This window comes from Gasterosteus aculeatus, chromosome 4 (assembly GCF_964276395.1).
Source record: "Gasterosteus aculeatus chromosome 4, fGasAcu3.hap1.1, whole genome shotgun sequence".
NCBI lineage: Eukaryota > Metazoa > Chordata > Actinopteri > Perciformes > Gasterosteidae > Gasterosteus > Gasterosteus aculeatus.
Window position 1 is genome coordinate 21,062,501 of NC_135691.1, and position 27,546 is coordinate 21,090,046.

The 27,546-nt window shown below is 42.8% G+C and overlaps 1 protein-coding gene across 7 annotated transcripts; it reads left to right on the forward strand.

Moving 5' to 3' along the window:
• The first annotated feature begins 1,852 nt into the window (after positions 1-1,852).
• On the forward strand, positions 1,853-27,530 carry LOC120818304 (NXPE family member 3). 7 transcript variants are annotated; one of them, XM_078101009.1, is made up of 8 exons: positions 3,929-4,064; positions 14,896-15,358; positions 16,207-16,340; positions 17,168-17,611; positions 20,369-20,664; positions 25,321-25,391; positions 25,488-25,691; positions 25,770-27,530. In XM_078101009.1, exons 3-8 carry the CDS (start codon positions 16,242-16,244, stop codon positions 26,321-26,323), a joined length of 1,668 nt encoding a protein of 555 aa, XP_077957135.1. In that variant the 5' UTR covers positions 3,929-4,064; positions 14,896-15,358; positions 16,207-16,241; the 3' UTR covers positions 26,324-27,530. The 7 variants fall into 7 exon arrangements, with proteins under 7 accessions (XP_077957136.1, XP_077957138.1, XP_077957133.1 ...); XM_078101006.1 differs by having other exon boundaries at positions 14,896-15,223; XM_078101010.1 differs by lacking the exons at positions 3,929-4,064; positions 14,896-15,358 and adding an exon at positions 1,853-2,921.
• The last annotated feature ends 16 nt before the right edge of the window (positions 27,531-27,546 follow it).

The window sequence follows — 27,546 nt, forward strand, 5'->3', positions numbered from 1 at the left end:
CCTTGAATTTTGAATTCAACAAAAAATTTTTGCGAATATCAAATAATATATGTGAAGAATTACATTTTTTCTTTTCTTTTCTTTTTTTAAAAAGAACTGAGTTAAAACAGTATTCAAGCCAAAATACCCAAATACAGTCATCCACTGTTTTTGTACTTTTGCTAACTAGTTTTTTACTGTTGTTGACTTATGTGGACTGTGGTATAACCTTATATAACCGGCAGTGAAATGTCCCTCCTGACCTACGGTAGGGCTGGGTAGACCCAATCCCCTTCTTACTTCCTGGCAATCAATTAGTGTCCTCCACTATATAATCCCCACACCTATTTTCTCCCTCCCTTCAGATTCCCAGGTTTCAGTAGGTCTCACTGTAACTTACAAGGTGAGGCATAATTGGTGAGGGTTTCACCCTTGTATTTCATTTCATTTGCTTCAGGTCCAGCCTGAGTTTTGTAATGATAAAATAAGATGGATTAGTTTGCCACTCCCCCGGAAAAAAAGGGAAGCTCACTTCCCCAATGGTTCATTCTGAGATGGTGACCTGGTTTAATTTAGCGATTCATGCTAAGTAGGATCCCAAACAGCTCGCTAAACAGAACTTTGTCTCTGGTGTCAATAGTTTTACATACAATCTTAAATACAGTGAAGAGAAAGGGTGGATTCTCAAGTCTCGCGTGCCTACGTCTCCTCAAGGCAATGCAGGGTAAAAGCGAACCCACCCAGAGACAGGGAGCAGAATGTTGTGCTTCTTGTTTTATCATCACGCCTGAAATAAAACACAGAAACAGATTTGAACCATGACAGACTGACGCCAGGCTGGTTTGTCAAACTGGTTTGTAACTTTGTAAAAAAAAAAAAGGATTAAAGGACAATGGATTAAAGGAAACCTATATTCTGGTCTTTGATGTCTTATATTGATATACAATATGTTCATATACAGACTTTCCGGCTTTGATCCGTCTTGATTCACTGAGATGGATGTCTAATTATCAGTGACAGCTTAACAAAGAAGGCTAAAAACCTCCTCAACCGAAAGTATTGCAAGTGAAAAATATAAGACCTTAATATATAAAAACTGAAGAATGAAAAAATGTGAATTTGTCCCATAAACACTTTTTTCAATTCTTTTTAATTTGAATATATTGCGCTTATTAACAAATGTACCTGTTCCCTTTTCCAATCAAGTGCAGTCCAGCCTAGTCAAAGGGTAGCTTTGGCCAATTGTGACACGTTTTAAATGCTGGATCCCTTTGATATAGCCTTCAATAACATATTGTAAAAAAAGATATAGATACGTATTCAGCGAGTGCAGGCTTCCGGGTATCAGTGGAGGATGGGGCTAAGTGAATGGTACACTACCCTACCAAACCCTAAACAGTCAACTGCTAGTGTGTTGAATTTAGCGGCACATTAGATAAAGGAAGATATTCCCTCTGCCGTTGATCAAGAACAAAATAAGCTAAAAGGAAAATAAATATTAAACACAACTCTAAATGAATGCCAACATATCTTGGTGTCAACTGGTATAAAAAGGGGCTGACTTTTGAAACATTCCACCAGGAGACCATAGACATGCCAGGATGTATGTATTTAGAAGCCGCACACCTGTAAAAGAGCTTCTCCTCATCGGCTCTGATGTGGTTTCATTTCTCCCATGACGTGGTTGATCCTTGTATCACAGCTCAGTTTCTTTGGTTTGTAGCAGAACCAAGGCTCGCCTGTACGAAGGTCAGTGTAGTTTTATAGTAGCTGTTTTTTGTTGGCCGCAGACAGACGTTACAGATGGTGGTTTCAGAGAGTGAGCCTGAGCGGAAGAGGCTCTGGAATTAAGTCCTGTCAGGCTGTTCTCTGTTCAGCCTGTCCAGCACTGACCGGGCCTCACCAGAGGCACCTGATTGAGATAATTTTGTTAAATCACATTGAAGCTCCTCAAATCGATAAAGATGTCTTCAAGTTCTCCACCAGATTGACGGCAGTCAATCATTTCTATAAATGTTTTTTCCTAAACACTTCCCTAATTAGCAATTGTCAAATCCAAGCTCATCAACAGTATGTCTAAATGTTGATTTGGTATAAATGGGACTGTAGGAGTGAGACTGCCTTTTAGGATAGTGGGTTGTCCTTTTTTGAACCTGTTAAAAAGCAAAAGGAGTGTTTGAGATGTTAACTTGGTTGTTAGTGTATTGAAAACAGGCTACTGTAGAGTGTAGCCTACCCCAAAACAAAACCCTGCTAAAGGCTCTCTCATGTCTTCAACTGTCATTGCCAATCTGAGGTGCCTTGACTTGTTCAATCTCTCGAATTACCTTCCAATTGTCTTTGAATTGTAAAAGCGAACCCGCCCAGAAAGAAAGACTGCAGAATGCTGTGCTTTGTTTTATTAATCACGGCCAAACCCAATAAAACCCATCTCCACAATGACAAACAGACAGACGTCAAGCTGTTTGACGTCAACCCTGTAACCCGTAATCCCAGGTTTATTATGTTTATAAATAATAAAGAACTATGGATTACAGAAAACAGACATATGTTTCTTCCAGACAAATGTTGGACCGTTTGAGTTTATATTTTTGATGTCAGACATTCCTTTACTTTCGGCGTTGTGGAATCTTTCAGAAGTCACTTGGAATAACGAGATGTTACGTGCCTTGTTTGTGTTTGCGTGTGTGTGTGTGTCTGTGCGAGTGGGTGTGATTCTCTTCAGGTGTGCTGGCGACGTCACTCCTGCAGCTGATCAGCATGGGATTAAATGGATGTGCCAAGCCAGAGTGGAGTGTTGCTTCAGTGGAAGCCAGAGCGGAACCAGAGAGGTTTTAAGGCCGGCGCGTTGCTTCTGCGTCGTTGCATCGACGCACTCGGTTCAATTCATGGTTCTTGAAGTCTTGCGTGTGTTGGAGAGCAATTCACCGCCAGAACAACAGGTGGAGTAACGTGTTTTGTTGACGACCTAGAGAGTCATGTCTTCATGTGTGGAAGTTGTTGGTTTGTTTATGTATCATAGACTTTATTGCCCTGTGCATCGCCACTGCTGCTTTTCATCTCCGACACATTTGTCCCGTATTTTCCTCCACAACTTTGTTCCCCTCGACCAGCAAACTGGCATTTGCGGAGATCTTCGTCCATGAATCCAACCCGCTTATACAACCCGCCAATGACTGCGTGTATAAGCGTATTTACGCATTTCTTCCGACAAAAGTTCTTCAATCTGATCCGTTCTCTCCTAAACAGTCTTTGTTTTAATAATGGTGGTATTGTGCTATGAAAACGGAAATGTGAGACTCCGTAAAGGATGTAGTTAGCTGACGAATCGCAGCTTTGTGCGCTGCGGGAGGGAAAAATGGGTCGACGCACGCAAGGGACACTCAAGGGGGTCTTGCGTCTGCGTCGCTCGGAAAACGCAGAAGCATAAACTAGGCTTTAGGTGCTGCCGTGAGGTGGTTTTGGGAGCCAGTGAAGAAGGGGCCATACGCGTCGTCCTTTTGGAGATTGTTTTCAGTTGCCTTGTTGTGTTTTCCATCATTAAATATCCTTTTGCCGCTGGTCCAGATCTCCTGGGTTTATTATTTTAACTTGTTTACGTCCTCCATCCCTAGACACTTTAGGGACGTAACACGAGACAACACTGAGGAACCAGATTTTTCTTATTCAGATTGTCTGTAGCCTACCATTTATTTGTGTGACTGAGTGAATCATTTAATTTTAAAAGTCTGCCTAAAGTAAAAAACAATAGCAAATTTAGTAAAAAATAGTAAGTCTAAATTGATTGTTAACATTTATCCGCAGCTTTTAGAAACTTGCACTGTACATAACTATTGTGGTTTAAATAACGACGTACTGCTGTCTGGAGTCATGATTGCTATTGCAAAAGGTTTCTTTAACATGACACTCCATTGTTCCTGCATTTATACTTGACTGACGTAGATTCAGAATGCAAATCTGTTTGAAGTCACTAACTAAATAAAGGCTGAAAGTCACGCACAGAGTACATTGAGTCGGTAAACCGGTTAAAACAAGTGGCGACTCACATCCTGTCAGTTAGAATCTCCAAAGGAATATTTGCTCAGGTAAGTCACATGAAATGTGTGAATGAAATATGGAGCCAATTTTCAGTTATATTGTAACTTATGTGCTTGTTTGACATTGCTGTGGTGACTGCAATCCGGTAGAGTCACGTGAGGCTAAGTACGGGAGATTGCTGTGGACTCGTTCCAAACAGACGCTGATTCCTCCTATGAAGTTCATTGTTTTTTATTAAGTTAAAAACACATCCAAGCGGGCGAAGCGATACACGATGTGCGCCGATGCAATAAAGTGCGCTGTAGGATACGGTCAACAAAAAGTATCGTCTCCCGACTCACCCCCATGTCCATACAACCATCCCTCTGCCAGGGTGCCTACACTCATTCATAAACCACTGCACCCCTGCCCACGTGATTCTGCTGCTAATTACATTTCAAAATAAAGTACCAACACTCACACACAGGAAGTGGCGTTCGGCCGCTACATCCCAGCCCCTAATTATAACACTGTAGTAATTACAAAAAAGACACCATAAAACATACATCAAACAATTGTCCATGATTAATATTCCAATAAGGGGGTGTAGTCATCTTCTTTCACGAACGAGTCTAGTCTAGGCCAGAGGTTCAAGCACTTAGCCTGTCAAGGTGATCTTTACCACCACCTTTGTCATGTGAGTAGTAAGTCAGTCAAAAGTAATTGTCTCTTCAGACGTCTGCTTCCAGTAGCAAACAGACTTTGGTTATTGGCCTATCTAAACAATTGGTCTTAGTCTTGATAAGTAGCCTTCGTACTAGTCCTTTTCTGTCTGGAAAGGTTTGAATTACTTTTCCCATGACCCAGGAATTACGAGGTGCTGTTTCGTCCACTATGAGCACTATATCTCCAATCACGAAGTTGCGTTTCACGCCAGTCCACTTCTGGCGTTCCTGGAGCTGCGTCAAGTACTCCTGGACCCATCGCTTCCAGAACAGATCGGACATGTACTGGACTTGCTTCCAGCGGCGGCGAGTGTAGAGGTCGTCCTTCTGAAACTCCCCTGGTGGTAGAGATGGGGATGTTTTCAGCAGCAACAAATGATTGGGGGTCAATGCCTCCAAATCATTAGGGTCGGGAGAAGAGTTGGTGAGCGGACGACCGTTAATGATGGACTCTACCTCACAGAGAACGGTATGAAATCCGTCCTCATCAAGATTCTGTACCTTAAAGGTAGAATTGAGAACTTTACGTATGGATCTTATCAATCTTTCCCAAACTCCCCCATGATGTGAACCTGTAGGAGGATTAAAGTTCCACTTGATGCCTTTCTGTAGAAGAATGTCATTAATCTGAGCATGGTTCCAGACTTCAATAGCCTCCCTCAGCTCACGCTCTGCTCCAACGAAGTTTGTTCCATTATCCGAGCGTATTTCCTGGACTTGGCCGCGCCTTGCTACGAAACGTCGCAGTGCATTGATAAAAGCACTGGTATCCAAACAAGATGCTACTTCAATATGGATTGCTCGTATGGTCAAACAGGTGAATAAGACTCCATATCTCTTCACCATGCTCCTGCGGCTCTTGACTGCGAAAGGGCCAAAGAAGTCCACTCCTACCCTGGTGAATGGGGCTTCTTCTGGGCAGACTCTGTCAACGGGCAGATCTGCCATCTGTTGGCACCCCGGAGCGGCTTGCAACCTACGACAGACGACACACTTGGTCAGGAGTCTTCTTATAGCTGTAGTAGCACCTGGAATCCAATACTTCTGACGTAGTCTTGACAACACATAATTGCGTCCGCCATGGCCCACCTCTTCATGAATATGTTTGAGAAGAATATTGGAGATGTGGGAATCTTTGGCTAAGATGATGGGATGCCTACTTTCTTCGGGCATAGCTGCCCTACTTAGTCTTCCACCAACTCTCAAAATGCCATCCTCCAACACTGGCGAAAGCTTGTAAATGGAGCTGTTCTTCCTAACACTTGTGTCAGTCTGCAGGCTGATACGCTCATCAGAAAACCGCCTTCTCTGGCAAAACTTGATAATTTCAAATTCTGCCTTCGCTAGTTCTTCCACTGTGAGCAAACTGCTACAGGCCAGGGCTTTGATCACCTCCGCTTTATGCTCTGAGGAAAGGTGCTGTTGCTTACTCAAGTTCAGCTGCCTCGTTTTCTGGCTGAGGGACACAAGCAGATTCTTAAACCTGAGGATCCAAGCCACGGCCCTTTTCAGATGGGTCCAAGAGGAGAAGTGATTCATTAAGCGAGTGGTGGCGTCCACCTCTGACCCTTGCATGGCATTCACTGTAACGCTAACCTTGACCTCTGGATCATCTGGTAGGAGTTCACTTGAACGATCTGGATTCGCAGGCCAGTCCTGTTCGGGGTGTAGCAGATACTCTGGTCCTGACGGCCAGGTCTTATTCTTGAGGAACGCATCTACCTTCAACCCTCTGGAAGCCACATCTGCAGGATTGCTCGTGGTACTTACGTACCTCCATTGAGATGCCTGAGACGCTTTAAGGATTTCTGATACTCTATTGGCCACAAAGGTACGGAACCTTGATGTTTCATTCCTTATGTACTTTAGCACCGACGTGCTATCTGTCCAAAACAGTGATGGCTGAAGCCTCATATGTAATTCCCTTTTCCAAAACGTGTCCATGCGGCTTGCCATGGTAGCAGCCGTAAGCTCCATACGAGGTATCGAAACTGACTTCAATGGCGCTACCCTGGATTTTCCCATGACGAAGGCGCTGTGCACCAGGGACTGTGCGTTTTGCGAGAGCAGATAGGTCACAACACCATAACCATCTTCACTTGCATCTGTAAAGTGATGCAATTGTGCTGCGATGACTTCTCCAAAGTCTAATGGTTTTAGGCACCTAGGGATCTGGAAGTCTTCCAACTGACTGAGTTCCTCCAACCATTGTGTCCATCCCTGTGCAGCGGAGGGTGGTATAGGCTCGTCCCAACCAAGTTCTTTTCTACACAGCTGTTTCAGGATGATCTTGGCAGTAAGGACGACGGGACTCAAAATTCCCAAAGGATCATAAATTGAACTTATGACAGAGAGGATACCCCTTCTTGTCAGAGGTTTTTGTTGCACCGTGATCTTAAACTTAAAGGTATCTGACTGAAGGCAAAATTGTACCCCCAATACCCTTTCCACGGGAAGTGTGTCCTGTTCCAAGTCCAAGTCCTTCATATCTTTTGCCCTTTGATCTTCTGGTATTGCTGTAATCACGGCATGTCGATTACTCGTCCATTTAGTCAACTTAAAGCCGCCTTTGGAACAGATGGACACCAGATCGTGCTGGAGTGCCACAGCTTCTTTCTCGGTGGCTGTGGCTACGAGGCAATCATCCACATAGAAACAATGTAAAACCTTCTCGATAGCTTCCCGGCTGAACTGCCCTTCATTGTCCTCGGCACATTTTCTAAGTGCAAAATTAGCACAACTTGGTGATGAAGTTGCACCAAAGAGATGCACCTTCATTCTGAAGTCCGCCAGTTCTTGTACAAAGTCACCATCGGGCCACCAGAGAAACCTCAGCAAATCCATGTCTTCGGCTGGTACTCTCACTTGATGGAACATGGACTCTATGTCTGCCAAGATTATCACTGGTTCCTTTCTGAATCTGGTCACGACGCCTATCAATGAGCTGGTGAGATCTGGTCCCTGCAGGAGCTGATCATTGAGAGACGTCATCTGGAAAGGTGCTCCGCAGTCGAACACCACCCGCATCGTCCCTTTTCGAGGGTGGTAGACACCATGGTGGGGGATATACCACAATCTCCCATCCTCACGAGCCAGTTCCTCCGTAGGTACTCGCTCAGCATATCCTTTGGAGACAAGATTGTCCATAAAGTCTGCATACTGCTGTCGGAAAGACACATCTCTCTTGAACCTCCTTTGAAGGTTTAGAGTGCGCTGCTCTGCGACTTTTCTGTTGTTTGGCATGTTTAATTTGCATTCTCTCAGGGGCAATGCGATCTGGTAATGTCCATTCACAAGGCTCGCTGAATTTCTAACCAGCTTCATGAATTTTTGGTCTTCCCTTGACAAAGCAGGTTGCTCCTCGTGGCTGCATTCTGGGAAATCAGTTTTGAACTGTTGCTGCCAGAGCTTATCCAAGTTTGAAACTGAAACTCTATTGACTGTGACAATGTCAAATGCGTCGCTGCTGTCTCCTACCAATGGTCCATTAACAGTCCACCCTAGAATTGTTTTGATGGCATAAGGTCCATCGTTCACGCTACGGATCACTTCTAATGGTTCCAAGGCCTTTGGCACGTTTGTTCCTATTAGCAGCTCGATTTCTGCGTCAATCTCTGGCAGATGAACATGTCGCAAGTGAGGCCATCTCTGAAGATCCTGTCGACGTGGAATATTTCCCTTATTGACGGGCATACTCTCCTGAGTGAAAGTACTTGGCAATTCGCAAAATATCTCACCATCCAGACCAGCCACCTCGAGACCTGTGACTAATTGGGTGTTCATGACCTTCTCTTGACCCATAGTACGTAAAAGGATACGAGTTTTCTTTCCTGTGAGATTAAGCCTATTCATTAAGTTCTCAGTGCAGAAAACGGCAGTGCTTCCTTGATCTAGGAAAGCATAAGTGAGCACTGTCTTATTACCTTTTCTAGACTTAACCTGTACTGGGACTATGGGAAGTTTACATTCTTCCTCACCAGCCCCAGTGAGGCCGTTGGACATTAAGGCCCTGCCCACTGCCGTGCCTGGCTCTTGTTCAGTTTCAGATTTTGCTTGCTTCTCCTTAAACTGAATATGAAGCATTGTGGGGTGCTTCATACAACACGCTTGGCATGTCAACCGTTTTTGACAATCTTTGCTGATATGTCCTGTACATAAACAGGCAAAGCAAACACCATTTTCTTTTAAGAATGTGATCTTTTCGGTGCGAGTCTTCTCTTCCAGGTGAGGGCATGACTCTAGAGTGTGTTCACCTTCGCAAAACAGACAATCTTTGATGGGTAAGGCAGTGTAGCGTTTCCATTCCCGTGTTCCAATATTCCTATTTTCCACCGTGGTCGCAGTTGTAGCGAAAATACTTCCTTTGGGTTTAGAGATGGTTCGATTCGTACTTTTACTTAATGCTGGCGCTGGGTCTTGGATATTCCCGAACACTGGGTGTGTTAGAATTCTAACTTGCCTTTCAACGAAATTAACAACGTCGCTGAATGTGGCCCTTTGGTTACGGCTCTCTTGTATCTCGCAGGCTACCGTTCTCCAGCAATCCCGAAGCTTGTATGGCAGTTTCTTTACTATTGTGAGCATATTAGCGGGCATATCCAGTTCATACATATACTGTACGCCATTCATCACGTTGCTACAGCTTCGAAGAAACAAACCGTAATCCTGTAATGCATTAACATCTTCAGATCTTATTGGGGCCCATGACAGAACTTGGTTCATATAAGCAGTGGCAATTATTTGCTCATTACCGAAGTGTTCCTGTAGCAAAGCCTTAGCCTGAGCATAACCCCTTTCAGGGTCAACATGCTGACAACTTCGTACAAGTTCCCTTGGGCGACCTCTAGTGAACTGTTCAAGGAAATACAGGCGATCACTGCAATTGCTCGACTTGCTTTCGACACCGTTCTCAAAAGCTCTTATAAAAGTGTGAAACTGTAATGGGTTGCCATCGAAAGCCTGCAGATCTCTTTTGGGTAGCGATGCCATTTGTTGTTGCTGTACCAGCAAGGTGGTTATTTCATTTTGCCTTTTCATAATTTCAATAACGTTGTTTTGACCACTTTGGCCTAAAGGACCTTCGTTGCTAAAAGTGGTTCCATGCTCGTGCATATGGTGCTGAGAAGTACAAAGTTGAACATGTGAACTTTGGGTGGCCATTCTGACCTTAGCTCTTGTGGCTGGATCGCTGATGCTATTTGTGACTTGCTCGTCCCTCTTAGGTACTGCCAACGTCTGAGGAACAAATGTAGCAGCATCGGCTCTCTGCTGCATTGACTGTGTTTGTGCTTCACCAAAGTAAGGATTCATGTTGTCGTATTGTCTTGCGCTGCCTTTAGAACCGGTCATGCTTGCTGCCCTTAGCACGCTCACTTTAGCCATGTGTGCAGCAATTTCCTCGTCCATCTTGAGTCTCTCTTTTCCTTTTCGTATCCTTTCCTCTTCCTCCTCCAGCGCATGTCTGTCCTTCAGAAGTCCTTGTCGTGCCATTAGTGCTGCCAGGTCAGCTTCAGCATTTATGCGAGCAGAAGAAATGCTTGATATAGATGACCTTTGAGAGCTTCTGGCCGTGGCTCTGCTGCCCACGTTGGATATGCTGTCAGATGGATTCACACAATCCTGTGGATCTCCCTGCATGGAAACTGCTTTTGCTGGTGCTTGTGGGGCGTGCATATCAGAGTCAGGCACATCTTTGTTTGAGCCATCAAAGTCGTTTCCATCCAAGTTCACAGTAGTTTCACTCAGCCATTGGGTAACATTGTCCTTGAAAACGTTGGTGTAACTCTCGATGCTTAAGAACCATTCCTTTTGTAAAATTTGTTCGCTTTCGGGTAGCAAAGGGATTAATGACTTATGTAGCTCAATGGCCGTGTCGTGGAGCTGAGTAAGGGTTTGTATTTGTTGTTGCACCTGATGTACATTTTCCTTTCTTTTCATAAGCTCTTTTATAGCAGGAATTAGCGCTTTGATTTTATCTACGAGCACCTTTCGCTCCTTTTGAAGTTTTTCAATTTTTATTGCCAAAGCCTTTGCAGTTAGTTTGACTTCTCGTTTTTCCATTGTTTCGGAAACATTATTCACATCGCGATCATGTGTTTCGCTCATTGTGCCTTCAAGTTCGACAGTTCAAGTTTCACAGTGCACCAACGAGTCAATAGCGTTCAATTAAATTCACGTTTCCAAAACGGGATTCAACATCCGATTCCGTACTGCCAAGCCAAACAATTCGACAGTCGATGTAGGCGAACGTCACCCGGAAAGACGGCGATCCCCAATGGACACCCGCAAACCGTCAAACTTTCCAAACGCAGCATGAATGAGAGTGGGGATTTTGCGTGCCTACCGTGGCTGTTCGCGTTGGGATGAATCCGTGGCTCGGTAAGGATCTCTGTCGCGATGTAATCCAGCTTTCTTCTTCGGATCCATAACCCCGGAATCCGACGGGAATCCGTGATAAAGACTGCGCGTTTGTTGTATGCAACTGATCACTTATTTGTTTACTTTTTTGTTGACAAATGTGGTGACTGCAATCCGGTAGAGTCACGTGAGGCTAAGTACGGGAGATTGCTGTGGACTCGTTCCAAACAGACGCTGATTCCTCCTATGAAGTTCATTGTTTTTTATTAAGTTAAAAACACATCCAAGCGGGCGAAGCGATACACGATGTGCGCCGATGCAATAAAGTGCGCTGTAGGATACGGTCAACAAAAAGTATCGTCTCCCGACTCACCCCCATGTCCATACAACCATCCCTCTGCCAGGGTGCCTACACTCATTCATAAACCACTGCACCCCTGCCCACGTGATTCTGCTGCTAATTACATTTCAAAATAAAGTACCAACACTCACACACAGGAAGTGGCGTTCGGCCGCTACAATTGCATTTGACTTCTACATTGATCCAATTGTGTTATTTAACTGTATTATTGGATAGTTTCTCAATTTAATATTGACATAGTTAAAAATATATGACCGTGTTCATAGAATCAAACTTGTTAGTAAAAGTATCAGGATTAAAATACACCAGAAAAGAAGCAAGAAGCTGATTATTTACTACAAAGTTTTGTTGCAAAAAAAGGTGTTCTTACAACAAAAATATTAGACCTACTGTCTATTAGAAGAGTTATACTTGACACAGGTGTAAAATGCTTAAACAGGATCTTTAATGTTTGCAAACAGAAGACAGAATTTAAAGACATACAAGTCATGCATGCATGTCAGGCTGACATGATACAATATCCTGACATTAATCCAAGAAAAGCGACTGAAAAGGGTGTCTCTGCTTCCTTTTAGTGCCCCTTTGTCACTGGAAAGTCAAGCTAGATCTAGCTTTGTCATTTCAGTCAAAAAAATTGCAATTCAATACCAGAATTATTTGCCGTTTGTAGTGGAAATGCCATTTTAAGCACTAAAGGCAGGTGATCTAATGTTTTACAGTTTATTTTGTATTATTTAATTAACTCAGTTACCCACAATGTCTTCATCTTGATTGTGAACTTCCTCAACCTTTTTAAAATCAAAATGCCTTCCATCAATCCAAAGATGAATGAGGAACTTTTTTCTCTTTTATAGACTTATTTGGATTATGGTGTGTAAACAGATAAACAGTTGCAAGTCAACTGGACTGCATGACAAAAACAACTTTAATAGGAAACTGTTTAATTGGAGATAAAAGACTCAAATTATCCAGTTCGACCGAGCATATTACATACAATGCACAGCTTCAAGACAGGTCAAATACCTTCAACAAATAAATGGTAATGATGCTACAAGGGAAAGTGCCGCAAATTGTTACGTTGAGACTGTTTTTTGTAATAGTATAAGTAGAACCCCTCTACTATGATGCAAACGTGTGAGGGGGTACATATCCTCGTTTGGTGTCAAATTCTGTTTTTTTTTTTTCCTTGAAGGCATTTTGTTTTATGTGGAAAATTTGCACAGACAATGGGAGAAGAGGAATGACGTCTCTCAAACCAAATATCTTTCTCTGTTCATTTCCTTGCAAGGAAAAAAAGGTCTTAACAGCTACGTGCTCACTAGTAGGAACAGCTTTCATTTTACAATCAGGCCGGACCAGTTTGATCATCAGATCAGTTACGGGTGGTTTCAACAGAAACTTGCTTACGTCAAACACTTGATCTTAAGGCCTGAGCTGACTGAAAGTCGGGCGAGGCCCTTACGTGTTTCGAAGAATTATTATTAGGGGAGAGCGGGATAATGGAAGACTCTTTTTCCATTTGCTCTTATATAGGCGAGCTACAATGGTATATCAGTAAAATGGCCACATTTCCCATTTATTCAGGATGTTTCCTAGCAAAGGAAATTACTGAATGTCTTCAGGACAGAGGGCAGTGAAAATATGATTGTTTTTTAACAAGTGGTCTTGTGTCTCACTTTACCCCAGCTTAGCGGTAAATCACTATTGCCATGTAATGTTATAAAAAAAACTTGCACGAGTGTCAGAAAAATTCTTACTCGACACCGGCGTAAAATCATCAAAACAGGTTATTCGCAAACAGGAGACAGAGTTGACACACATACAAGTCATGCGCCAAGCCTGCTCAAAGGTTTTCATCTTTGGAGCAGGAATATATACTGCAGGTATGGCATCAAAACATAGGGATGGTTACGCACGTACAGAGGACTTATTGTTTACTCTCACGGGACAGAACGTCCACCCCGAGGCCAGCGCCCTAATCTCTGCAAACAAAATGTCTGCCAGCTGGGTAGCAAAAACCTTGTGTAGTCTAGCCCTATTGATATCATGACACACATTATTTACAGTTTTTCCAACAACGAGTTTTACATTTCAAAATGTCTAATAGCGTAGAAATTTAAAAAATAACTACATTAACCTCTGATGCCCAATTGACATGAAATTTGCCACACATGTGCTACAAAAAAAGTCAATCATGGTATTTAAATTCGCCTACTTAGCTTTTCCACCATTTTCCATTTAGTAAAAACTAACTTTTGGCTCCCAGGTCTCCTAAACGCTGATTCCATTACTCGCAGGATTTTCTGTGGAAAAATATTAGTTTGATGTCATCAGAAATCATATAATGCTTGTTGATATCTCATTGTTTTTAGACAATACGGGACAATGAACTTCTATGGGGAGTGGCTTAGTATGTCAAGACTCAGAACGTCCAAATGACTCTGTATGCCCTCACCACATTTGTAGCATATGTATATAGTGCACCCCTAAACCTATGATATTTAAAGACTCTGGGACACTGCAGTTAATCGTTTTTAGTTAATCTTTTTTTTTTGTTGCCCATTTCCATTGTTTTTTAGAGTTGTAAAAGACCAAACTCCTCCCAGAGAATAAACCTGATTCTTTGCCAATTTGAGCAGTGTGATCTTGAGCTTTGCCTTTAAAGATTGCATAAAAGTAAGAAATATTAAACTTTTAGCAGAATCTGCTCCACATTTCTCATGTGACATGACATCCTTAGCCTGTTCCTCATAAATTATTCAGATCCCTCCCAAATGTTGACAGAAAAGACCTAAGACCATGATAATATTAAAGATGAAGTTTGCAAAGCTTCATTCTCGGCGTCTGTCCACGCGGTTAATGACGACTGATTTGGGGACGCTTTGTCCGACGGCCGCAGGCATTCTCGGCCCCGTTTGTAGCCGCTTGACCGGTGCCCCGATGTGCGCGGTCAACTACATTTGATCTTGCAACAGTATTTGTAGTAAGATATTTCAATGTAAACATTGACAACAGTATATTCACAAGATTTGAGAGTTACAGTCTATTAGATCAGATTTAATCCATGGTTACACTTTTTGTTATGACTAAAAACATGTATGAGGCTCAAGGTCCTCGAAGTATGAAAATAAGAAGAAAGTATCCTTTTTTATTCGGGGAGCAGTTAGGGGTATTGCTCAAGGACACTTTGACACGGAGCAGCTGGTTATGGAATCGCTAACCCTGCACAGTCTCCTCCATGCGCAACAGTCACCGCAACTTTTCAGTTTAAAGTATATAGGGATGATATGGTTTGTCAGTAACTTGCGCTGAGATTGGTCCGTGGGCCAGCGTGACCTTTGTCAAACAGAAGGCTAGCTAGCAGATATTACTATTTAGAAAGAGTTCAGCTGGAACTTTCTAAATACCATCCATCCATCCATCCATCCATTGTCAAACCGCTTATTCTGCACACAGGGTCGCGGGGGGGCTGGAGTCCATCCCAGCCAACTTCGGGCGATAGACAGGGTACATCCTGGATTGGTCGCCAGCCAATCGCAGGGCTACACAGAGACACACAACCGTTCACACTCACATTCACACATCTACGGGCAATTTAAAGTCCCCAATTAACCTGATCCCCAGAGCATGTCTTTGGACTGTGGGAGGAAGCCGGAGAACCCGGAGAGAACCCACGCAGACACGGGGAGGACATGCAGACTCCACACAGAAAGGCCACTGGGCGGAATCGAACCCAGGACCTTCTTGCTGTGAGGCAACAGTGCTAATCACCACGCCACCTGGTGTAAGTTTATCTGACCCCTGAAACCACCAGCAGTCAGTCAGATAGTTGAAGATGGCGAGCGCTTTTTACATTGGAAGTAAAAACAGGTGCGGCAAACTGCTGAGGAATTCCGCGACCTATCAAACAGAAGGGGAGGTGAGTGGCAAACGGACCACTTTAGGACGGATAGTGCCCGGAACTGTGCCTTTTAATAAATCACAATCACTTCTAAATGCAGCGCAGCGTTTTGCGGCTTCATGTCACGCCCATAGTTACCCATATATAGTCTGTGGTACGCCCACAAATTAATATTCATCAATTGCGAAATCATGACAAACACCGAAGAAACATAACTTCACTCAGTGTCAAGTCGAAATTATCATTGGGAGGTGGAAAGGAGAAGCAAAAGTGCTTTTTGGAGGGCACAGTATGGGCATTACTAATGCCAAATAGGCACAGGAGCGTAGGAGCTGTCCCCTCTTGATGAGAAACTGGCGGCAATGATTGGGCATCGGGGACAGGGTCTGGGCCAACATCGGCGTCAGGGGGGTCGAGGCACGTTTGGAAGCTGTGCCACATTATGTAGCACAGCACATGCCAGCACGATTTTGCACACCTTTTCAGGAGTAGACAATAACCTCCCTCCAGTGCACTCGAGGCAGCGTCATCTGCCCTTAAACAGGCCGGTGGTGCGCTGCACTACAGCGCGAATCCTTCCATGTGCCACATCTTCTAAGAGCGCAAGATCAGCCATTACGCATCATTACGCATTGTGATGGCATCATGGCATTTTTTTACCGTCCGTTTGATTGCATCTGACAAGCAACCGCTGTGTTTTGAGGACGAATTGCATAACATGCCAATATTATTGCAGAACATTTCTTTTGTGCGTACGCAACGTTTATAAATGAGACCCCAGAAGAAAACAAATAATTTAAAAATGTTAGATGATATCTATTGACAGCCCTGTTCTTGTATAAATCTTTCTTTATGCACTGTTCCAGAGTAAGTGCTACACTGAAGGTGAAGACTTCTCACCATGAAGACATTTTGTACAAGAAAAGATTTTGGCGCCATCGTCCTCTTTCTGATGGTATTTGCCTTGATCTTTGTGCTCCGTCACATGGACATTCTGCAAGTAAGAACTTTTTTTGAAGGGAGGACCTTGTTTCAATTATTTAATGTTTTTCAGGTTTTGTGGCAGTTTCAAAATGTGTTTTAATGTCCTTCATTGCAAATATTTGGAATTTGATTAAAATTGTGTTTTCCCTCAATTCTGCACCTTGACATGCTGACAGCAGCAGCTCCAGTCACAGGATGAAACTAGCACTACTCTATAACTGACAAGTATACCCACATGATGTAAAAGTCACAGAAGGTTCTATTCATAAATTTAGTCAATGACAGACAAGGTCCGGTACACAAATAGTTTAAGGCAGAAGTTTCAAAGGGTTAGGCCGAGCTGGAATCCAGAGAATGTTGTAACTTCAAACTATCAGTAAATCACTTACTCACTTACTAAGTATTGGGGTCCTGACAACCTGTAGTCGATATAAGACAAACTTGCAACGAACAACAGAGTACTTCCCTTATGTACACAAGGGGAGGGTGCTTCAAAAAGACACAGGTGGACACAATCAGCTGGGAAGATATGAGGGTGGGGTCGTCAAGAGAGAGACATGGTCAGTGGGAAAATTTAACTGGAATTATTGTAAAAAATGTGATAATGGTGGATTATAAAAAGTATATAATTACCTAGATATGTAAAGACACAAACGTTGTCCAACCTACTAGTTTTCATTTGTTCTTACTGAAGTACTTATCTTGGCCCAACTAGCCTGAACACCTTCAGTATGGCGAAGCAGACCATATAGAGCACTATCCAACATTCCAACCCTTGCAACTCAAAAGGCCATGCAATGTTTGATGTATTTTGACATCATCTTTCTTTTGACCCCCTGCCAGTTTCAGCCTAAAGTCAAGTCCACCATCATCATGCCGAGAGTCTCCCCTCATCATATCGTTAATCGCAGCTTCTGCACCTTCCAGCCGCTGTCCCCCGAGGACGCTTTGGAGGAACGTCTCATACTAGACTCCATTGCTTGGCCTGAAACTCCACTTTTGCCATCTTCTATTTCCTTGGAGCAGACCACTGATCCAGCCCACAGCACCTTCACCATTCTCCAAGGGAGGAAAGGGGGGCAGTGGCATGTCGGGGACCAGCTGGAGGTTATGATACAAACCTTTGACTTCCAAGGTCGTCCAAAGAAGTCTGGGGGGGACTTCATAACTGCCCGTCTGCACAACCGGAAGCTTGAAGCAGGTGTGGCCGGGCAAGTTGTGGACCATCTGAATGGGAGCTACTCGGCTGTGTTCTCTTTACTCTGGGAAGGAGACGCACAGGTTGAGGTGATGCTAAAAACTATTACGTTAAAGCAGTGGTTCGCACATAAAATAAAACGATAACAAATACAAGATACTCAGAGAGAGAGAGAGAGAGAGAGAGAGAGAGAGAGAGAGAGAGAGAGAGAGAGAGAGATACTGTTTCTGAAATTTTTTGTTTCTTGTAAAAAGCGAGTCTTCTAGAAGAAGTGTGTTGTTGCTTAATGGTGTAGAGTTCTGAACTTCGGATCAAGGAACGCTCCCTTTTACCCACGCCTCGGCTGAGACGTCTAGTCACACTGGAATAAAAGATTTAATAACTAACACAACCAATACAATTACAAAGGAATTTGACTTGGCGGTTGGTGCGTGACAGTAGACAGTGTAACAATAGACAACAAGACAGCAGTGCACAAGTAATAAAATAAAATGAAACGCTAATGCTATGGGTTAGTAGAATAAGGCTATGGGTTGGTATTAAATAAAAGTTAAAGTTAAAAATTAAAAATTAAAATAAAAAAATAAAGTGCACTAGCGAACAAGTGACAAAGTGACGAGTGACGAGAAAGTGATGAGTGAAAAATGACAGTTAAAGTGACATGTGCAGTATGAAGGAGAGTGATCGGTGGGATGTCAGAGTCAGTCAGTGGGGGACCGGGCTCTGTTGATGAGCCCGACTGCCGAGCGGATGACACGCTGCAGCCTGCCCTTGTCCTTGGCTGTGGCTGCAGCGTACCAGACGGTGATGGAGGAGCAGAGGATGGACTCGATGATGGCCGTGTAAAAGTGGATCATCGTCTTTGGCAGGTTGAATTTCTTCAGCTGCCTCAGGAAGAACGACCTCTGCTGAGCCTTCTTGGTGATGGAGCTGATGTTCAGCTCCCACTTGAGGTCCTGGGTGATGATGGAGCCCAGGAAACGGAAGGAATCCACAATGGTGACGGGGGAGTCACGCAGGGTGATGGGGGGAGGGTGGGGCTCTGTTCCTCCAGAAATCCACAAACATCTCCACTGTCTTTAGAGCGTTGAGCTCCAGGTTGTTCTGGCTGCACCACGACACCAGATGGTCAGACTCCACCTGTAGGCGGACTCGTCCCCACCAGAGATCAGTCCAATGAGGGTGGTGTCATCCGCAAACTTCAGGAGCTTGACGGACTGGTGACTGGAGGTGCAGCTGTTGGTGTACGGGGAGAGCAGAGGGGAAAGAACGCAGCCTTGGGGGGAACCGGTGCTGATGGTTGTATATTATTATTATACACTTAATATTACAATACACTCAATGATCACACCTTTGGTTTAAAGCTTCTTCATGTAAACATAACAAAGCATGCATAATATTGATATCATCTAAGAGCGAGTATACTTTAATAATAACACATCTTAAGTCATCACAGTTCATCGTATTTTAACCATTATGTTTAACTCAGTTTATATGGATCCAAAATCAAAATCTTTGCCTCGCAGGGCAGTCCTTCATCTTTTGGCTATTAACAGCCTTACAGGAGACAAACCTCCAAAAAGCCTCTTTACGGAGAAAGCGTGGAAGAAATCCATCAAGGAAGGGTTAAGCGTCCTTCCCCTTGATGCTTTAACTTTACACTTTGGATGTCATGTGTACAGTCATTGAAGTAGTTTAATTACAGTCATCAAACTACTTCTTTTACTATAAATTGTGTTTAATTCATATTGAAGTTATTTATATCTAACATGCTAATGTAATAACTAATATCTAATACCAGACCAAGCACAATTCTAGGACTAATCATAATTGCATGTATTATAATTTCCACCACTACGTGTGCTCTTCTGCTTAAAACTGCAATATTTTGCAGTTTAATTTAAAAATTTGATAGCATTGCTTCAGAGAGTGCAGTTATTGACAGTTAGGGCTAAATGGAGTTGCCCGGGGTATGAGGAGCCAGGCGGTCGTGGAGATACTCATAAGTGCCCGGGTGAGAGCTGCTACATTGGAGTTCACCCCGTTAGCAAAAACAGGGTTGCCTCCATACACCATTGAGTTATGTTTTGGACCCTCGGGTGGAGAGGAGGTCTGAGAAAGGATCATTGTCAAATTGCCTGGTGAAGCTCGCTGAAATCGTCAAACCACTCCGCAGAGGCAAAGCCCCAGGGATTGATAATACGCTGAGAGCAATAGGTGATGGGGGGGTTGTCTTGGATGACACGGCTCTTCAACATTACATTACAAGTCTGGGACAGTGCCTAAGGAGTGGTAGGCCTGGGTGATGGGACCAGAGAGTGTGCCAATTACAGAGGTATCACACTATGGTTCTTAGCAGAAAACTGTTGAGATGTCTGGTAAGAAAGTCCCCTGTAAAGACTCAGACTAGGTGGAAAGATTATCACCTAAGCATTGGCATGGGAATGAATTGGAACCCCCAGTCAGAGCTGGTAGATGTGGCATGGAAAATGAAAGTTTGAAGTACCCTGCTGAAAATGTTGCCCCTGCGACGCGACCTGGGATAAGCGGTTGAAGCATAGGTTGACGTTGTGATGAGGATGAATATTGTTGTAATGTACAGCTCTGCAAAAAAATACTTTTTCTCAATGATTGATCACAAAGTCTGCCCTCCTTATGTTACAGTTGGTATGCCTGTTAACGTGTTCTACTAAGTTTACTTTTTCTACTGTCAATATGGTAAAATTGGTTAAATTATAAGTCCATTTTAACAGACTAGACATGTTCATGTTATACAAAAGCAATGTGTCATTTCTAGCCATGAATTGTATATTTCCATTGAGTACTCTGGGTCTCTTTCCAATCAGGTGACTCTGGTTCATCCTAGTGAAGCTGTCACAGTGCTGGACAGGCTGAACAGAGAACAGCCTGACAGGACTTACTTCAAGAGCCTCTACCGCTCAGGCTCACTCTCTGAAACCACCATCTGTAACGTCTGCCTCCGGCCAACCCAACAGCTGCAGTGTAACTACACTGACCTCCGTACAGGCGAGCCTTGGTTCTGTTACAAGCCAAAGAACCTGAGCTGTGATACCAGGATCAACCACTTCAGGTTAGCATTCAAACAAAGCCTCACATCGAAGGAGGAGAAGCTCTTTCAGAGGTGAGTGAACTGAGCGCAGACGGGGTTGTTCCACGGGGGGGATCGGCGGTGTTCCGCGGGGGGAATCGCCGGTGTGTAATTTAGTGGCAACAGTGGCACTCAGTGGCACAACTCGTGGCCATAGTGGCACATCAGTGGCCACTCTGGCAATTCATTGGCAACCTGTTAGGTGTCCTCAAAGCGCCACTCGATCCGAGAGGCTGCCGAGCTGTTTCTTGTTTTTTATTGACTTGATTGACTTGAGTGGGGTTTTGTTTTTCAATTTATTGGGTTTGTTGAGCATGTTGTTTTGTTATTCTAGGACTTGCACTTATTTTTCCTATTGCCACTTGTCAGAGGATATTCAAGCTGCCACAATAATACCTCCTAGATGTCAGAGTTTATTCCAAAAATACTCTTTTTAAGGTTATTTTATTCTGTTATGTTTTCAATGAAAAGTGCTATTGGAACAGAAATTCAGTTACACATGAAAGCATAAATATTTGCCTAATCAATAGAGCTGAAGTTGGGACCATTAGAAGAATTAAATAAGACGCAGAGACTGTCAGGAAGGATGTGTGTGTGTGTGTGTGTGTGTGTGTGTGTGTGTATGTATATAATATATATATATATATATATATATAATGAAATAACAAACGTAAACAAAAAGAACATTAACAATAAATAATATAAACAAGTAAAAAAAAAACTGAAAATAAATTAAAAAAACTGAACTAGTCCCACTCTTTGAACAAAGCATTGACTTTGTAGACTTCAATAAACTGTCCCACAAACATTTCGTAGTCACTTCTGTACTGGAATTCCATGACAAAGACATTTATCGGTGCGTCTGCGTCGTCCTCATTTTCATCCATGGAGTTCTTGAGGTCTTGCAATGCTCGTAGCTGGTTGCCTCTGTCCATGTTAGTAATTTCAGGCAAGGTTACCTTCCCCTTAAATGCTTTTGTCTGCAACCACTTTGCTGCCAACAAGGTGTGTTTGAGCATTGTGATTTTGCCCTCATTCTGCATTTGAAAAAAAGTCAGTATCATGAAAAGGCATACATTTTAAATATATATATTTTTAATAAACGTTGACTATAAAATATGAAACAATTAAAAAGCAATCCAATTATATTTCAACAAGACTGTGTGTGTGTGTGTGTGTGTGTGAGATATATATTCTATGTATCTAGCCCAACATTACCTGTTGGTCTTTCTCATCTGTGCCTGCAGTGCTGCTGGTTGGGCTATCTGCTTCACTGAACATAACGATTACATAACTTGCAGGATATACTTTTCTCTAAAAGATAAAGTCCAGTTATCCGAAGCAACTACATCATTTTATTACCACACATTTCTAAATTTATTAAAAAATTGAATGTATCTGTTGTTAATTGTTGTTGTAGAAATCTATAATTTCTTCATTCAACACAGACTTCCTAGCACCTATATTTATTAGGAATTAATTCACAAACATTTACGTCATTAATTTCATTAACTTCACACTTAAAAAAAAAAAGACCACAAATTGTCTGTCTCATAATTTTGCCTGCAGCAGCCTTCTTATATAAAACCAGTGGTACAAAATCCACTTCTTAATATTATTTGTTTTTTGGGGGGGATAATCAATATATATTTCATTTCTTCAATATATTTAGAATTAGCCCCTATTTGTATCTTTTTTATTATTATTTCAAAGTAGGTTTTTGAGCCAATACTAGGACTGAATCTATCAACTCTGCTGTGGTCCATCTCTGTTCGAGATTCCCCCCTAGAACACCCACGCGTCACAATGTGTATATATCCTATAGTTAGTATTCAGATTTATACCCATGACATCGGTTGGACTACTATATTAAAACAAAGACTAAAGGAGGCAGGCAAACATCACATGTAGTGTGTGTATATACAAACAAAAAAGAAAAAAATTAATATTGATTCAGTTTGTTTTTTTCATCTGTCCCTCCACAGAGGCACAGAGTGCTGACTTCAAATTTTCATCTGCGTTTTGAACTAGTAATGTGATATTACAAAAGTGTTTTTGTAAATTCACTTAAACATCTTCAAATGGATCAATATTATTTTCGTATTCATTTTATTCTAAGATCTGAAGCTCTGTTAACCTTGATCACTGCTCTCCAAACTCACTGAAAGTGCTTCGGGGAATGTCAACTTTCTCTCTGCTGTTTTTGCTCTCTTCTCTCCGAGCTGCATGTAAAGAAAAAAAGTTGTATTTAAATTGGAAACTTGAGTTGGTAGTTCGAGTTCAGAACAACTATTCCTGTTGTGACGCCACAGAACTGCCACTTTTGCCACTGATGTGCTACTGTACCCCCGATCCCCCTCACACCGCCGATCCCCCCCCTGTGGAACACCCTCGTTTGCGCCCCCCCCCCCCCCCCCCCCCCCAGCGGAATACGTCGGACTTGAGATAGAGGTGGGGAATATGTAGTGTATCAAATAAAATAAAATACATACAAAAAAATGCAATGAAATAAAAATAACTACAAAAAACATCTTTACGGCAGCTAACCTGTCGCACAAACAACGGCCGTTTCCGGAAAAGCCGGGCTCCGCCCACTCGGCGTGGCGTTGCGACGCCCGCCCCTTACTTGACGCGAGTTGTGCCACTGAGAGCCATCATTGATCTACTCGCTAGTAGCAATGATTCTTACTCGTTAATTGTTCATTTTTCACGTGACCTGCATAGGCTCAGCACTGGTAGAGAAAACAAAAATGATTCGTTCATTTTGACTGGGTCTTCGGATACGGATCTTAGCATCATTTCCCCCCCCCAAATGAACGAATGACTCGAAAAGATTCGTTCATGTTACTGAACGAGATTCAAAGCACCGAGTCGGTAAAATGATCCGAACTTCCCATCACTAAATGACACACAGCTCATACACGTCTGGTAATTGCGCCTCGCTCCACAGAATAAGGGAACGTCACTCGCGACGTTGTGCTCGCAACTTCTTCCGCTGCCGTAAAGCCGTTTAAAGCAGACTACAGCGCCACCCTGCCCCCTGCTGGCCACAGGGTGGAATGTACATCGCATACGACAAGGCATTTCAGTTCCCTAGTAATCTCTATACACACTATTTACTGTAAACACCAATAAACATGTGTAAACACATTGGCGGGTGTCTCAATTATATAGATCAGGCTTTCTGGCTCCATGAAGCATGTGTACATGTTTGTACAGTCTTGCGATGCAGAGAACATCTAGAAAGCTGCTGCGTGTCGCGCTGTTTGTAAAGTTCTGTTTGTTTATTTGTCGCTTAATAAACTTCTGGATGTTTCACTGCTTCAATTGCGAATATCTTATGAATAATAGTACATACATACAGAACTGCCCATAGACAGATTCACACACACATAATAAAACTCCTTGTTCTATATGATAATCTACACATATGACACATAATCGCATACAGTACATATGTACAGTATATGTACAGTACATATGTATCTATTAATTCGTAAAAATTAGATACTCTTTGAGTTTGTTTTTATCTACTTATTTGACACATGACACTTTTTTTTTTCACTTGCGAGATCTAATTGGATGATGCATTCCATGAAGCCTACTGCCAATAGGCACAGCTAAAGAAATCAGACACATAAAATGAGCCTATACATTTTCTATAGCCCAAGATCACAAATCTGCCTCCGAGAGCTTTACAGTCTGTACATATGTAACATCCTTTGTCCCGAAAACTTAACATCAGCATTCCTCGGAACTCCTCATATGCGTTCATGATCATATCTTGCTCATCAGCGGAGAAAAAATAGGCTCTTCCTTTAAGTTTATTTGCTGTTGTACTGTTAAAAAAATCATTGTTTCGGTGACACACTGGTGTGCCGCGAGAGGCTGTCAGGTGGGCCGTGAAAAAAAAAAAGCATTTTTTACATACTGTCACTTCATTGGTGAAAAAAAAAGAGCCAACTTGTGTGTTTGTCTCGTCGCGCTGTTGGTGGTATGAAGGCTCAATACTCCCCTCTGCCTGTGGGTGTCGGTACGCAGCGTAATTAATAGGCAGATTTGCTGAGGTGACAATTTAAAAAATGGTTCTGCGTCTTTGCGTCGACGCACTCGTTTCAATTCATGCTTCTAAAAGTCTTGCGTGTGTTGCAGAGCAACCGCATTTTTTCTGTGTCTTAAGTGTGCCTTGACGCAAAAAAGGTTAAAAAAACACTGAATTAGAGAGACAGCGAGATCCTCCTTGTGGCAGTGGCAAGTCTGTGGCAATCGCTAAAATCAGGTCAACTAAAATCAAAAAACAGCTGACCAGTTGTACAAGCAACGCTATTCTGGGAAATTCTATATGATTTGTCTCCGCCTACTCGGCACGCTGTTGTAGCACCAATGTTTTGAAACTGATGCAGGAAGCCGCTATATAGGCAAAAGTTATAAGGTGAGCACCTGGTCGGGAGACAACGGGAGGAAAAAGATGGGGATGAAGACGAAGTGGATGGAAAACTAGTCACAGAATGTAATCACACAATAAAATACAGTAAAAGAGTATACAAATCTTGATAAAGCAACATACAAAATTGATTTTTCTAGATTTAAATTATTTCAAATGTCTTTCACCTTTACATTTATTTGAGTTGTTGTACTATGTTTCAGACATTGGTCATTTGATAATTTTATTTTTGCTTTCTTCTTCAGTGGTGTTAATCTGAAAGTCTCCATTCAGGCTTCAGGACCTTCCAATGTCACTGTGTTGCCAGAAGAAGAAGGTATAGAAAGATTTTACTCATACTAATAGCTATCTTTTAGTTAGCAATATATCTATCTCTCAAGTATAAGCTTGACTTGACTTGACTTGCTCTCAGGTCAGCTGATGGTGAAGAGCATCTCTGTGACATCTCTACCATCTGGTTATTACTACCAGGGTGTGTGGCGAGCACTAGGAGGCACCACAGTATCTCAATTCAACAGTTCTGCCATCACTCAGTGTCTGAAAGGCAAAGCAGTTCACATGTATGGAGACTCCACAGTCAGGCAGTGGTTTGAATTCCTCAACGCAGTTCTACCAGGTAACTGATCCACAGGGATTCTAAGGATTGTTTGATTTTGTTTTGACTGCAGTTAAATATTTTATGTCAAACTTTCAGGTCTCAAGGAATTTGACTTACACAACCGGAAACAAGTTGGACCTTTTATGTCCTTAGACTATGAAAACAACATCTTGGTGACGTACCGCTGCCACGGTCCTCCTATTCATTGGATCACCATCCCAACCAGAGAGCTTCGTTACATTGCTAATGAGCTAGATGACTTGAACGCAGGCCCCAACACTGTTGTAGTCCTTAGCATCTGGGCTCACATCAGCACTTACCCCATGGAGATCTACATCAGGAGGCTGCAGAGCAGCCGCACAGCAGTTGTGCGGCTGCTGGAAACAAATCCTGGCACGATGGTCATCATTCGGACCGCAAACTCCAGAGCTTTGACCTTTCAAGTGTCCCTAACCAACAGCGACTGGTATTCGCTGCAGTGTGATAAGGTGCTCAAAGCCATGTTCAAAGGACTGAACGTTTATCTGATCGATGCCTGGGAAATGACCCTGGCCCACCACCTGCCGCACAACATCCACCCACCACGTCCCATTATTAGGAATATGATGAATTGTCTGTTGTCCTATATATGTCCTCTAAAGCACGGTTAGTGTTTAAGCACAAGTTACGGTTATTTTAGATTTTCAATGCTCAGATTACAAATGTTCCTAAAAGGCCTTTACAATCTCCACACATACAACATTGATTGTCCCAAGACCCTCAAATCGGCACGAGAAAAACTCCCAAATCAGATTATTTCTGGATCCCTTTTTCCAGGATGGACAGAACTAAATCAAATGTAATTCATACAGAATTAACTGTATAACAGAGTTGCAACACATTAAATGCAAAATACAATAGTGATTTATACAACTAGAAAATCCATCTATCCATTGTCAAACCGCACACAGGGTCGCGGGGGTGGCTGGATTCTATCCCAGCCAACTTCAGGCGAGAGACAGGGTACACCCTAGATTGGTCGCCAGCCAATTGCAGGGCTACACAGAGACAAACAACCAACCATTCACTCACATTCACACACGTACGGGCAATTTAAAGTCCCCAGTTAACCTGATCGCCAGAGCATGTCTTTGAACTGTGGGAGGAAGCAAGAGAACCTGGAGAGAACCCACGCAGACACAGGGAGATCACGCAGACTCTACACAGAAAGGCAACTGGGCGGAGTCAAACCCAGGTCCTCCTTGCTGTGAGGCGACAGTGCCAACCACCACGCCACCGTGCTGCCTCAACTAATTACTAATTAACTACAATTAATTAAAAAAAAGAGATAAAGCAATTAGACTTAATGCTCTATATTCTAACATTATCAATCAGTCGCATGTTATTATAATCTAGAAAACATTCACAGGCTTCATCTTCTACACATGGTATTGTATGAATTAAATATATTGGGGGATGTTAGCTATGAAAAATAGCATCACATGTTTGTCTTTATGTCTCTGTTGCAGTCTCTTAACGTGAGTAACTGTCACGGTTTGGGTTAATGTCTGGTTTTATTTTGTAGTTTCCTTCCTCTGTTCTCCCTGGGACACGTCACTTCCTGCCTTGTCTTGTCCGCTGTGATTGTCTGTCATGTCATGATTGTTCCCAGCTGTGTCCAATCACCTGCACCTCCCTTATGTATTTAAGCCACGGTTGTCTGTTGTCGTCACTTGTCGCGTCATTGTTCATTGTATGGACGTCTTAGTCCCTGTTCACGTTCTCGTTCTCGTTCCTGTTTCCTGTCTTCGTTTTTTGCCCCTTGGCCTTTTGCTTTTGAAAACCTTTTTGACAATTAAAGTCCCTTTTGTTTTTGAACTCTGCGTCTGAGTCC